The sequence below is a fragment of the Mobula hypostoma genome, chromosome 23 (assembly GCF_963921235.1).
Source record: "Mobula hypostoma chromosome 23, sMobHyp1.1, whole genome shotgun sequence".
In the NCBI taxonomy this organism is placed as follows: Eukaryota; Metazoa; Chordata; class Chondrichthyes; order Myliobatiformes; family Myliobatidae; genus Mobula; species Mobula hypostoma.
The window spans coordinates 3,994,741-4,006,997 of NC_086119.1; the positions used below are offsets into that span (position 1 = coordinate 3,994,741).

At 49.7% G+C, this 12,257-nt stretch overlaps 1 protein-coding gene across 1 annotated transcript in view; it reads right to left on the minus strand.

Annotated features, from left to right (window-relative positions):
* The window catches only part of scarf1 (scavenger receptor class F, member 1), a 33,546-nt gene that overhangs the window by 3,101 nt on the left and 18,188 nt on the right, over positions 1 to 12,257 (minus strand). The window contains exons 5-9 of the mRNA XM_063031974.1: positions 9,809 to 10,027; positions 5,468 to 5,596; positions 3,814 to 3,917; positions 2,194 to 2,296; positions 1,407 to 1,531 (exon numbers count right to left, since the gene is read on the minus strand). Of these exons, the coding sequence (XP_062888044.1) occupies positions 1,407 to 1,531; positions 2,194 to 2,296; positions 3,814 to 3,917; positions 5,468 to 5,596; positions 9,809 to 10,027 (680 nt within the window). The remainder of the gene's footprint in view (positions 1 to 1,406; positions 1,532 to 2,193; positions 2,297 to 3,813; positions 3,918 to 5,467; positions 5,597 to 9,808; positions 10,028 to 12,257) is intronic.

The window sequence follows — 12,257 nt, forward strand, 5'->3', positions numbered from 1 at the left end:
GAGGCAGGAAGCATGTTCCCGCTGATGGGTGAGTCCAGAACCAGAGGCCACAGTTTAAGGATAAAGGGTAGGCCATTTAGAACGGAGTTGAGGAAAAACTTTTTCACCCAGAGAGTGGTGGATATATGGAATGCTCTGCCCCAGAAGGCTGTGGAGGCCAAGTGTCTGGATGCTTTCAAGAAAGAGATGGATAGGGCTCTTAAAGATAACGGAATCAAAGATTATGGGGACAAGGCAGGAACTGGATACTGATTGTGGATGATCAGCCATGATCACAGTGAATGGCGGTGCTACTCCTGCACCTATTGTCTATTGTCTACCCCTCCCGATACACTCACCACCACAGGACACACTCGCCTGACGGACTCGACAGTAGCCTGTATGCTTCTGGGTATTGGGGGAATTGTGGATATGGGTACACTGCAGGAAAATGATCAGTACGAGTGCAGAGCACCACAGCGTGCAGTGCTACCGCCTTACAGCTCTGGAGACCTGGGTTCAGTCTCCGGGGATGCTGGACATAGTCTGCACATTCTCCGTGTGACCGACTTGGTGCTCTCCTTCTAACCAGCTCTAAAATCAGTCTTCAGCCAGTGTTGCAGTGGCTTCGGCCGTCAGACTTCGAAGCCGGCCTGGGTTTGAATCCGGCCGGCTCCTTGCACGCTTTTCATCCGTGCTCGGTTGAGCGACGAGCTAGCAACTCGGCCGCGTAAAGAACAGACAAAATGCTGCAGAAGCGGCAAAAATGCCGCCCGATGCCCCACATGGCGGAAAAGGAACAACAACAAAGTTAATTTAACCCTTCACCCCTACATAACCCTCTAGTTTTCTATCATCCATTTGCCTATCCAAGAGTTTCTTAAATGTCCCTAATGTACCTGCCTCTACCACCACCCCCGGCAGCGCGTTCCACGCACCCACCACTCTCTGTTAAAAAAAAACTACCTCTGACATCCCCTGTACTTTCATCCACTCTCCTGGTATTAGCCATTTCTGTCCAGGTTCATTCTAATCTGCATCTGCACCGTCAAATACAGCCCGGGTTCAATTTCCTGTGTGGCCATACCAATCTCAACCCGGGTTCACTCTCACTTGTAGATACACTGTCCAATCACAACCATGTTCACGCTCACTTGTAGACACATTGTCCAATCAGAACCATGTTCACTCTCACTTGCAGATACACTGTCCTATCACGGCCCAGGTTCACTCTCACTTGTGGACGCACTGTCCAATCACATCCATGTTCACTCTCACTTGTAGACACGCTGTCCAATCACAACCAGGTTCACGTTCTCTTGTAGATACACTGTCCAATCACAGCCCAGGTTCACTCTCACTTGTGGACGTGCTATCCAATCACATCCATGTTCACTCTCACTTATAGACACACTGTTCACTCTCACCTGTAACCTTTGGCAGTTTCTGATTGCCGAGGGTGAAGCAGGAAGCAGGAGAGCGGAGATTGGCGAGCACACACCAGACGTGATGCTTCATCCTTGCTATTGGTCCACTGTCGTTGTCCACGACCCTGAACAGATCCGACAGGAGAACTCCTCAATATTTCGGGATATTTAAACCATGGGGAGGGGGGGGGGAGGAGAAAGGAGCCCGTGAAAGGACCAAGGCAGTAGGGATATCAGACACAGGATCAGTCTAGGATGAGCTGAGAGGCGGAAGCGTGGCACAACAGTAACGTTAGCCTAACACTTCACAGCACCAGTACCAAGGGTTCAATTGCTGGCACTGTCTGCACGTTCTCCTTCTTGAATGTGTGGGTTTCCTCCGGGTGCTCAGGTTTCCTCCCACAGACCAAGGACATGCGGGTTGGGGTTAGTGAGTTGTGGGCGTGCTACGCTGGCACCAGAAACATGGCGACACTTGTGGGCTGCCCCCAGCACATTCTGAGACTGTGTTGGTCGTTGACACAAAATGATACATTCCACTGTATCGCCATCTAAAGTCCTCAGAAGACCGACACCATCGAGATGGGCAGAATAGACTCCTGGGCCTCACCTGCCTCCCTGTCCTCAATAACACACAGGGGACCTCTGACACGCTGTCACGACCTAAGCGTTGAATATGCAGAGGGTGGCGGCCACTGTTTCCCACGAAGTACCCAATACTTCCACACGCAGTCCACCTCCCCCCAGCCTCGGCCCTCGGCCCCAGAAAACGCCGGTGACTCCCTACCTGCCTTCGGGATCGTCCGCCTCACCTCCACAGCAGCAGCAGAGGAGGCAGAGGAACAGGAGGATCGAAAGGAGAACGGCAGCTGTCACCACTCCAGCCGTACCTGCGGAGTGGGAGAAGAACACGGAATTCGTAAAGGGGTTAGAGGGAAGCCGCGAAGTTCAGAGGAGGGGATTTTGGAGGTGAGGGCCGATGCTGGAAAATCGATGATGGGGGCATTGAAGTGAGCGAGGACAGGAGGGGGTCACTGTACCGGGGAGGGATTAGGGTAAATGTTAATCGACAGAGAAATGGCAAAGCTGGGACCTGGGCCATTTACACCTCCCTTCAACCAGGAGCCAGAGGTGAAATTCCTGTGGGATTAACCCTGCTTTAGCGGCCCAGCGGGACCATCTGCACAACGGAGCTCAGGACCCCGCGGACGCTCGTTCTCCCAGCGAGGCAGCAGCGCCGGCAATGGGACGTGAAGAGATCCCGGAGAGGAATTACTACCGAGTGGAACGGGATCCCGCCACTGCAGCCCCCATCCAGCGTGGGACCCTGGAGAAAGCGGGCCTGATCCTAAACATTCCAGGGAATGTTAGGGAGTAGATCCAATCCCAATCTGACGTGGGATACCAAGAGCACTAGGGTCTGGCCCAATCCCAACCCAATAAAGTAAAGGCATCCGTTAGTCTCGCAAGACCATGGATCTGCGCCTGGAAAGTCTTCACTCTGGGCAAGGTTGTATGGAAGACCAGCAGTTGCCCATGCTGCAAGTCTCCCCTCTCCACGACAGCGATGTTGTCCAAGGGAAGGGCATTAGGACCCATACAGCTTGGCACCAGTGTCGTCGCAGAGCAATGTGTGATTAAGTGCCTTACTCAAGGACACAACACATTGCCTCGGCTGGGGCTCGAACTCACGACCTTCAAGTCGCTAGTCCAATGCCTTAACCACTTGGCCACGTGCCCACATCCAACCCAATATGGATGGTATATTGGAGAGCACGTTGATCCCAACCGAATGTGGAATCTGGGGAACGGTGAGAAACAGATCGAATTCCAATTCAATGTGGAAAACCTGCAAACAAGGATTAGCCCAATCCCAGTCTGATGTTAGATATCAGGGAGTGGCGGGACCAGGTCCAATGCCAATTTAACGTGAGTTACCGGGGGGGGGGGGGGGGGGCAGTGCGACCAGGTCCAATCCCAGTCTGATGTGGGATATTGGAAAGAGGTGAGATTTCACTTTGACATGGTGTACTGGGCGACAGAATACGAGGTCCAATTCCCTTCGGTAGAAGTTGGGATGCGTCCCTATCCCCGTGGTCAGGGACAGATCGATCACTATGGGCAGCATGGTAGAGGTAAGTCTTTACAGCGCCTTCGTCCCGGGTTCAATTCCAGTCACTGTCTGTAAAGAATGTGTATATCCTCCCGTTGACTGTGTGGGTTTCCTCCGGATGCTCCGGTTTCCTCCCACATTCCAAACAGGTACAAGTTAGCGTTATTAAGTTGAAGGCATATTATGTTGGTTCCGGAAGTGCGTTGACGCTTGCGGGCTGCCCCCAGCGCAAACAACACATTTCATTGAAAGTTTGGATTACGCGTGACGAATAAGGCTGATCTTTACACTCACTGAGAGGGCAGCTTCCGGTCACGTGGTCACACGTCGCTCCCAGACAGCGGCAGCTCATCGAGCAGTTCACGCCGTGCGTTCCCATCTGGCAGCTGGAATTACAGCTGGAATACAACAAGAACTCTGGGAATACTGAAATCTGGGAGAGAGAATCAACCAATGGCCAGGACAGTGTGAAAACAAAGGATCAATATTGATAGATAGTATTGGCATAGACGGGTGAATGGTCGCAGTCTTTTCCCCAGGAGTTGGAGAATCAAGAATCAGGTTTAATATCATTGGCAGACAGTGTGCCATGAAATAGGTTGCTGTACTTTGCAATACATTATCGCAATAATAAACTATAAATTACAATTAGAAATATATATAACATTGATAAGTATTGCAAAGAGGAGAGAAAAAAGAATGAAAATAGCGAGGTAGTGTACATGAGTTCAATGTCCATCCAGAAATCTGACAGCAGAGGGGAAGAACGTGTTCCTGACTCGTCGAGTGTGGGTCTTCAGGTTGCTGTACCTCCTCCTTGATGGTAGCAATCAGAACAGAGCATGTGCTGGGTGCTGGGTGATGGGGTGGGGTGGGGCAGTTGATGGATGCTGCCTTTTCCAGGCATCACTTTATCCCGGATGGCGGGGCAGGCCAGAGCCCATGATGGAGCTGGCTGAGTTTACAACTTTCTGCAACTTTTTCCGGTCCTTTGCGGAGGCTCCACCATATCAGGCGATGAAGCGACTAGAACATACAACTAGAGAAAATAAGTTTACGATGGGGGCGGGGGGGGGGGAGACTAAATAGGATTCGAAGGGGCAACTTCACCCAGAAGGTGGTCCAGATGTGTAACGAGCTGCCAGAGGAAGTGGTTGTGGCAGGTACATTAACAACATTCAAGAGGTACTGTACCTGGACAGAGACACGGACTGGAACTATTTCACAGTATGTACACCAAACACGAGCAAATGGAACGAGCTTGGATTGGCATCCTGCTTATGGACTGGTTGGGCCATATTGTACAAGTCTAATGTCTGGAAGCAGCAGACCATCCAGCCAAACATGCCTGTGTGACTGTACAGAGTCACTGTTCATTCAGGGTGAGGATCACTGTGTAACTGTACAGAGTCACTGTGTATTCAGGATGAAGGTCACTATGTAACTGTATAAAGTCACTGTTTATTCAGGTGAGAGTCACTGTGTAACTGTACAGAGTCACTGTGTATTCACAATGAGGGTCACTGTGTGACTGTACAGAGTCACTATTTATTCAGGGTGAGGGTCACTGTGTAACTGTACAGAGTCACTGTGTATTCAGGATGAAGGTCACTATGTAACTGTATAAAGTCACTGTTTATTCAGGTGAGGGTCACTGTGTAACTGTACAGAGTCACTGTTTATTCAGGGTGAGGGTCACTCACTGTGTAACTGCACAGGGTCACTGTTTATTTAGGGTGAAGATTGCTGTGTAACTGTACAAAGTCACTGTGTATTCAGGGTGAAGATTGTTGTGTAACTGTATAGAGTCACTGTTTATTCAGATGAGGATCACTGTGTAACTGTACAGAGTCACTGCCGGATACCTAGTGTGACAGTGTTGCTGTGTGGTTGGTGTCAGCGATGGGTGACCCTGTGTTGTGCTCCTGGCTCTTTCCTGGTTACTGACCTGTCTCCGGTATACCCCGCATCGCAGATGCATTCCCCTGTCACGTGGTGGCATGTCCCATGGTAACAGTCCGGACAGGATGATCGACATTCGGCGCCGTAGGTTCCAGTCGCACAGGGAGTGTCACACCTGGTCGGTAACAGGGAGTGTGGTCACCGCGAGCTCAGAGCACCAGAGATTCCCAGCAATCACAGTCTGCACCGCTGTGCACAGGCCGCCGGGCCACGCACTAGAGCACCAGACCTCACAGTGAACCAACGGACCGTGCGGTGGATACCGTGAACTGCGGGACCGCGCGCTGGATACAGTGAACAGGGATCCATGCACTGGATACAGTGAACAGAGGAACCGTGCACTGGCATTGTGTCTTACAACATGCAAGTCAATGTGAAGAGGCGTCAACCTCTAGGGAGCACAGTGGAAGGGGAAATACTGAGGGAGGTTCACACACTTGCAGGATTTACTCGTGGACTTGGTCGGGGCCTGGTCAGGATTGCCGTTCACAGGTCCAGGTGGCGGACAGTCGAGGGCTCTGCCGGGGCCGACTGTCTGCCCCTCGAATTGCCCGGCCGTCCTTGAAGAGGGAACATGCAGTTATGATGGAAATGGTGGGGGGGAGGGGGAGATTACCGTGAGTGGTGACCCTCCCCAGGTAATTAACCGTTTTATAAACAGAAACAATCATATTTTAATGTGAATTTATTCACTATTGTGAATGCTGAATGTTTGTATCTTGTGTAGTTTTGCAAAGAATAAAGGGGGGCAGGATTGAAGGAGCATCGCACTGTAGAGGGGGTATTCAGGAAGCGCCACAGCTGAATTGCCCCACACTCTGGAATTGCACTGGAGAGGGTGCAGCGCATACTTAGTGGGGTGGTGCTCGGGTGGGACGGTTCCAGGAGCGGACAATGGACGGTCTGAGGCTTGTGAGAAGGTTAGGTGTATGGAACGAAGAGGGGACAGACAGGTGATTCTGTGGACGCGAAGAAGAAATACAGCATGGTAGTTTGCCTCCCAGGTTCCAGGGTCCACTAAGTTTCTGAACGCATCTACAATATCCTGAAAAGGGAGGGTGAGCAGCCAGAAGTTGTGGTACATATTGGTACCAACCACATAGAAAGAAAAAGGGAGGAGGTCCTGAAAGCAGAATACGGGGAGTTGGGAAGGAAGCCGAGAAGCAGGACCTCAAGGGTAGTAATCACGGGATTGTTCCCTGTGCCATGCGACAGTGAGGATAGGAATAGAATGAGGTGGCAGATAAATGCGTGGCTGAAGAATTGGAACAGGGGTAGGGATTCAGATTTCTAGATAATTGGGACTCTTCTGGAGCAGGTGTGACCTCTACGAAAAGGGATGGGTTGCACTTGAATCCGAGGGGGAGCAATACTCTTGCAGGCAGGTTTACAAGAGCTGTGGGGGTGGTTTAAAATAATATATCAGGGGATGGGACCCAGATGATAGAGCTGAGGATGAGCCAGCGGGTTTACAAGTCGATGAGGGGTGTAACATGAATGTAAGGAAGGACAAGCCAATGATTGGGAACAAATGCAGATAGAGCAAAGAGTTAAATTGTACCACAGAGGCAAAATTCAAAAAGCCGAAGAATGCAGAACTGAAGATGCTGTATTTAAATGTGTAGTATTCGGAATAAGGTGGATGAACTCTCGGCGCAATTAAAGATTGGTCAGTATGATGTTGTGGGCATCACTGAATCTTGGCTGAAAGAAGGTCAGAGTTGGGAGCGTAACATCAAAGGATATACTTTGTATCGAAGGACAGGCAGGAAGGCTTAGGCAGTGGTGTGGCTCTGTTGGTAAGAAATGGAACTACATCTTTAGAAAGAGGTGACATTGGGTCAGAGAATGTTGATTCTTTGTGGGTGGTGTTAGGAAACTGCAATGGTAAAAAAAAACATTATGGGAATCATATATAGCCAAGATGTGGGGTTGAGATTGCAAAGGGAGCTGGAAAGGGCATGTAATAAGGGTAATGTCACAATTGTAATGGGGGACTTCAAAATGCAAGGGGATTGGGAAAATCAAGTTGGTGTCAGGGAAAGGCTATCTTAGATTGACTGTTGTGCAACAACTCAGATCTTATTAGGGAGTTTAATGTAAAGGAACACTTAGGAGACAGTGATCATAATATGATTCAATTCATACTGCAATTTGAGAGGGAGACGCATGTCAGTATCACAATGGAATAAAGGGAATTACAGAGACATGAGAAAGGAGCTTGTCCAGGTGGATTGGAGGAGGATACTGCTGGGGATGCCAGCAGAGCAGAGGTGGCTGAATTTTCTGGGAATAGGTGTGGGATAGATATGTCCCATAGCAGGGTACCAAACATTTTTCTTTTTCAGTTATATAAAGAGTAAAGGGGAGGTGAGAGTTGATATTGGATCACTGGAAAATGATGCTGGTGAGATAGTAATGGGGGACAAAGAAATGGCAGATGAACTTAATGGGTATTTTGCTTCAGTCTTCACTGAGGAAGACACTAGCAGTGTGCCAGTGATCTGGGAGTGTCAGGGAGCAGAAGTGAGTGCTATTTCTATTACAAAGCAATAAAGTGCTTGGGAAACTCAAAGGTCTTAAGGTGGATAAGTCACCCGGGCCAGATGAGCTACAACCCAGAGTCCTGAGAGAGGTTGCTGAAGAGATAATGAATGCATTGGTCATGATCCTTCAAGAATCACTTGTATTGGCATAGTTTCAGGGTAGTGGAAAGTTGCAAATGTCACTCCACTCTTTTAGAAGGGAGAAAGGCAAAATAAAGGAAATTATAGGCCAGTTAGCTTAATGTCAGTGGTTGGGAAAGTGTTGTACTTCATTATTAAGGATGAGGTTTCGGGTACATGGAGACTAATGATAAAGTAAGTCAAAATCAGCATGGTTTCTGTCAAGGGAAATCTTGCTTAGCAAATTCATTAGAGTTCTTTGAGGAAGAAACACGCAGGATGGACAAAGGAGAGGCAGTGAATGTCATTTACTTGAATTTTCAAAAGTAAAATAAGGTGCCATACATGAGGCTGCCTAACAAGATAAAATCCTATGGCGTTACAGGAAAGACACTGGAATGGCTGACAGGCAGGAGGTAGCGAGTGGGAATAAAGGTGCCTTTTCTGCTTGACTATAGGAGATTAGTGGTGCTCCTCAGGGGTCAGTATTGGGACTGCTACTTTTCAGATTGTTTGTCAATGATTTGGATAATGGAATTGAGGGCATTGTGGCAAAGTCTGCGGATGATACGAAGATAGATGAAGGGTAGGTAGTGCTGAGGAAGCAATGCAATTGTACCAGGACTTAGACAAATTGGAAGAATGTGCAAAAAAGTGGCAGATGGAATACAGTGTTGGGAAATGTATGATAATGCATTTTGGTAAAAGGAACAATAGTGCAGACTATTATCTAAATGGGGAGAAGGTTCAAACATCAGAGGTGCAAAGGGACTTGGGAGTCCTCGTGCAAGACTCCCAGAAGGTTAATTTATTGGTTGCGTCTGTGGTAAAGGTGGCAAATGTAATGTTGGCATTTATTTCAAGAGGAATAGAATATCAAAGCAAGCAGATAATGCAGAGGCTTTATAAGACACTAGTCAGGCCGCACTTGGAGTATTGTCAACAGTTTTGGGCCCCATATCTCAGAAACAATGTGTTGTCATTGGAGAGAGTCCAGAGGAGGCTCACGAGGATGGTTCCGGGAATGAAGAGGTTAACATATGAGGAGCGTTTGGCAGCTTTGGGCCTGGACTCACTGGAATTTAGAAGAATATGGGGAGATCTCAATGAAACCTACCGAATTAATAGGATGGATGTGGAGAGGATGTTTCCTATGGTGGGAGTATCCAGAACTAGAGGGCACAGCCTCCAAATTGAGGGGCGACCTTTTAGAACGGAGTTAAGGAGGAAGATTTTTTTAGCCAGAGAGTAGTGAATCTGTGGAATGCTCTGCCACAGACTGCGGTGGAGGCCAAGTCCATGGGTATATTTAAGGCGGAAGTTGATAGTTTCCTGATTGGTCAGGGCATCAAAGGATACGGCGAGAAGGCAGGTGTATGGGGTTGAGTGAGATCTGGGATCAGCCATGATTGAATGGCGAAGCAGACTTGATGGGCTGAATGGCCTAACTCTGCTCCTGTGTCTTATGGAGCGCGGAACTGGGAGAGCACGCATGTCTGGGGGCGTCGAACCAAGAGCGAGCGGCGCCGGGAGCATGCGGGACAGGAAGAGCGCGCACGGATGGAAGTGCACAGTGCGTGGAGTCCGTCGCGGGCCGAAGTCGTGAACGGAAACAGGAGAACGAGCGGCGCCGGGAGTACGCGCAGGCCGGGATCACGTACCTGGGTTGCGTCCATCCCGGGTCGCAGGCCGCACAGTGACCTGTGTGGACGTTGCAGGGCTCACCATCCCGGCACCGGGGACACTGGCCCGCACAGCTCTCTCCGTGGGAGCCGGCGGGGCAGAGCTGGTCGCAGCGGCTCCCAGTCCAACCCGCCTCACACATCAGGCAGGACCCGTCCTCGGGAGAGCAGGGCTGGTCTCCCTTACAATGGCCACACCTGGCAGAGAAAGCACACTAAGCGGACAGAGGGCACTGCACTCCAAATCCTAGCACTAAACACTAAACACGGAGGCTGGCCAGTGGGCACTAGGCTACGGGCATGACACTACACTGGGTATTGGGCAGTGGGCAATGGGTGCTGTACATTGGGCACCAGAATCCGGGGGCTGGGTGCTGGGCACTGGGCACTGGATATAGGGCCCTGGGTGTATCATTAGACGCCAGGTGTTGAGGACTAGAGCTGGACACTGACACTAGTAATATACACTGCGTGCTAGGCACTGGGACAGCGCAGTTCACTGCATCAAAGCAGTGGATGATCAGACCCTCCGATCCACATCTTACCGCACCAGCTGAACCCCAGACTTTATGCGGGCAGTTCAGGAAACTGTCACAATGCAGTTCCAAATTCCACTGCGTTTATTCAGGTCCACGGGTGTGCGGAAACATCCCGGTTCACAGTGCTTCCCCTTACGGTTTCATGTAGAAACTCTGAGCTCCGGTGCTCTCTCCTCTGCGCTATCTGTCCTACCGAGAGGTCCCCGCGGTTTGTTCAAGGTTTTCAGCATCTGTCTCTTCTTTTCTAAAGTCAGTGCAGATTTTCTTAACTCCACCATGGACGGTCCCAAGCCCGGCTGCAGAATGAGGAGGGTTGGGTGTGAGGCTAGCAACCCATCCTGTAAAAACCCAGAGCTACAGAAACGTCAACCGAAGCTCCAAAGGCCTCAGCCCTGGGAAAGGAAGGCTCCTGGAAGATGATTCACACCTGCAGACTGGCCCAGGACAGAGGACTTTGAAGAGCTGCTGCCGATGGCTTAAATCCCAGTCAGGGTGACGGGCTCCGAAGAGATTAAATCCCGCCCCCCACCCCCCACCCCGGCTCATGGTTATGGTCAGGGTTTCAACTAGTAATTCCAGGTGATGTTCTTTAAAATTCCAAAATCTAAACAATATTCAGAATAAAATCTATATAAACAAAAAGAGAAGCACTTTGAAAAGCTCTTCACATTCTTAGTGTTATTTGGTTAATACATTAAATATTGTGAACACTATTTTTAAAAACCACACTACTATAACCACTGATGTGCACCTCCCCCGCCCCCCCCCCCAACTCCCCAAGCTGATTACTCCCTTCATTGTTCGAGGGCGTCTCCTCCCAACTCTGCCCTTCCATGTTTGGCAGCGGAAGGAGCCTATATTTCATCAGGAGTTTGAGATTTGGTCTTTCTCCAAGGACTGGCAAATTTCTACAGATTTACTGTGGAGAGCATTCTAACTGGTTGCATCACCGTCTGGTGTGGAGGGGCCACTGCACAGGATCGGGAAAAGCTGCAGAGGGTTGTAACCTCAGTCAGCTCTATCGTGGGCACCAGCCTCCCCAGCATCGAGGACATCTTCAAAAGGCGATGCCTGAAAATGGCAGTTTCCATCACTAAGGACTTTCATCACCCAGGACTGGCCCTCTTCTCATTGCTACCATCAGGGAGGGGGTACAGGAGCCTGAAGACACGCGTTTAACGTTTCAGGAACAGCTTCTTCCCCTCTGCCATCACATTTCTGAACAGACATTGAACCCGTGAACACCGGCTCTCTACTTTTTTTCTTTTAGTGCTCTTTTTGCACACACTTAATATCTATATCTATCTATATACTTATTTGTATTATTGTAATTGATTCTATTATGATTATTATTCTGTAGATTTATTGAGTAAGCCCAGAAGAAAATGAATCTCAGTACATATGTACTTTGATAATAAATTTACTTTGAAATTTTAGTTTTTAAAATTATTATGCTTTACACTGTATTTCTGCCTCAGAAGAACAAATCTCACGACATATGCCAGTAATATTAAGCCTGATTCTGATTTTGAGTCTGACCATGGTTCTTCCCCACCGAGCCCCCTGCAGCGGCTGCACGAAGATTCCCCGAGTCCCCTGTGCACGTCCTGCTGCAGCCCGCAATCTGCCAGTCGGCCGGTCCTCCGCGGACAGCTCTCTGTGCTGGTTTCGCCCAGATCCGGGGACGTCTTTCGCCGAGTTGATGGGCTTCCAAGGCCACACAGTGTCTGTCTCGCTGCGTGTCCCCAGAAACAGCTGGGGTAGACCAGAGTCCTCTGTCACGCAGCCGCTGAACAGAGGGATCCCTGCAGGTGTGGAAAATCCAGAGCAACGCACAAAACACTGGAGGAACTCAGCAGGTCAGGCAGCATCTATGGAGAGACCATAGA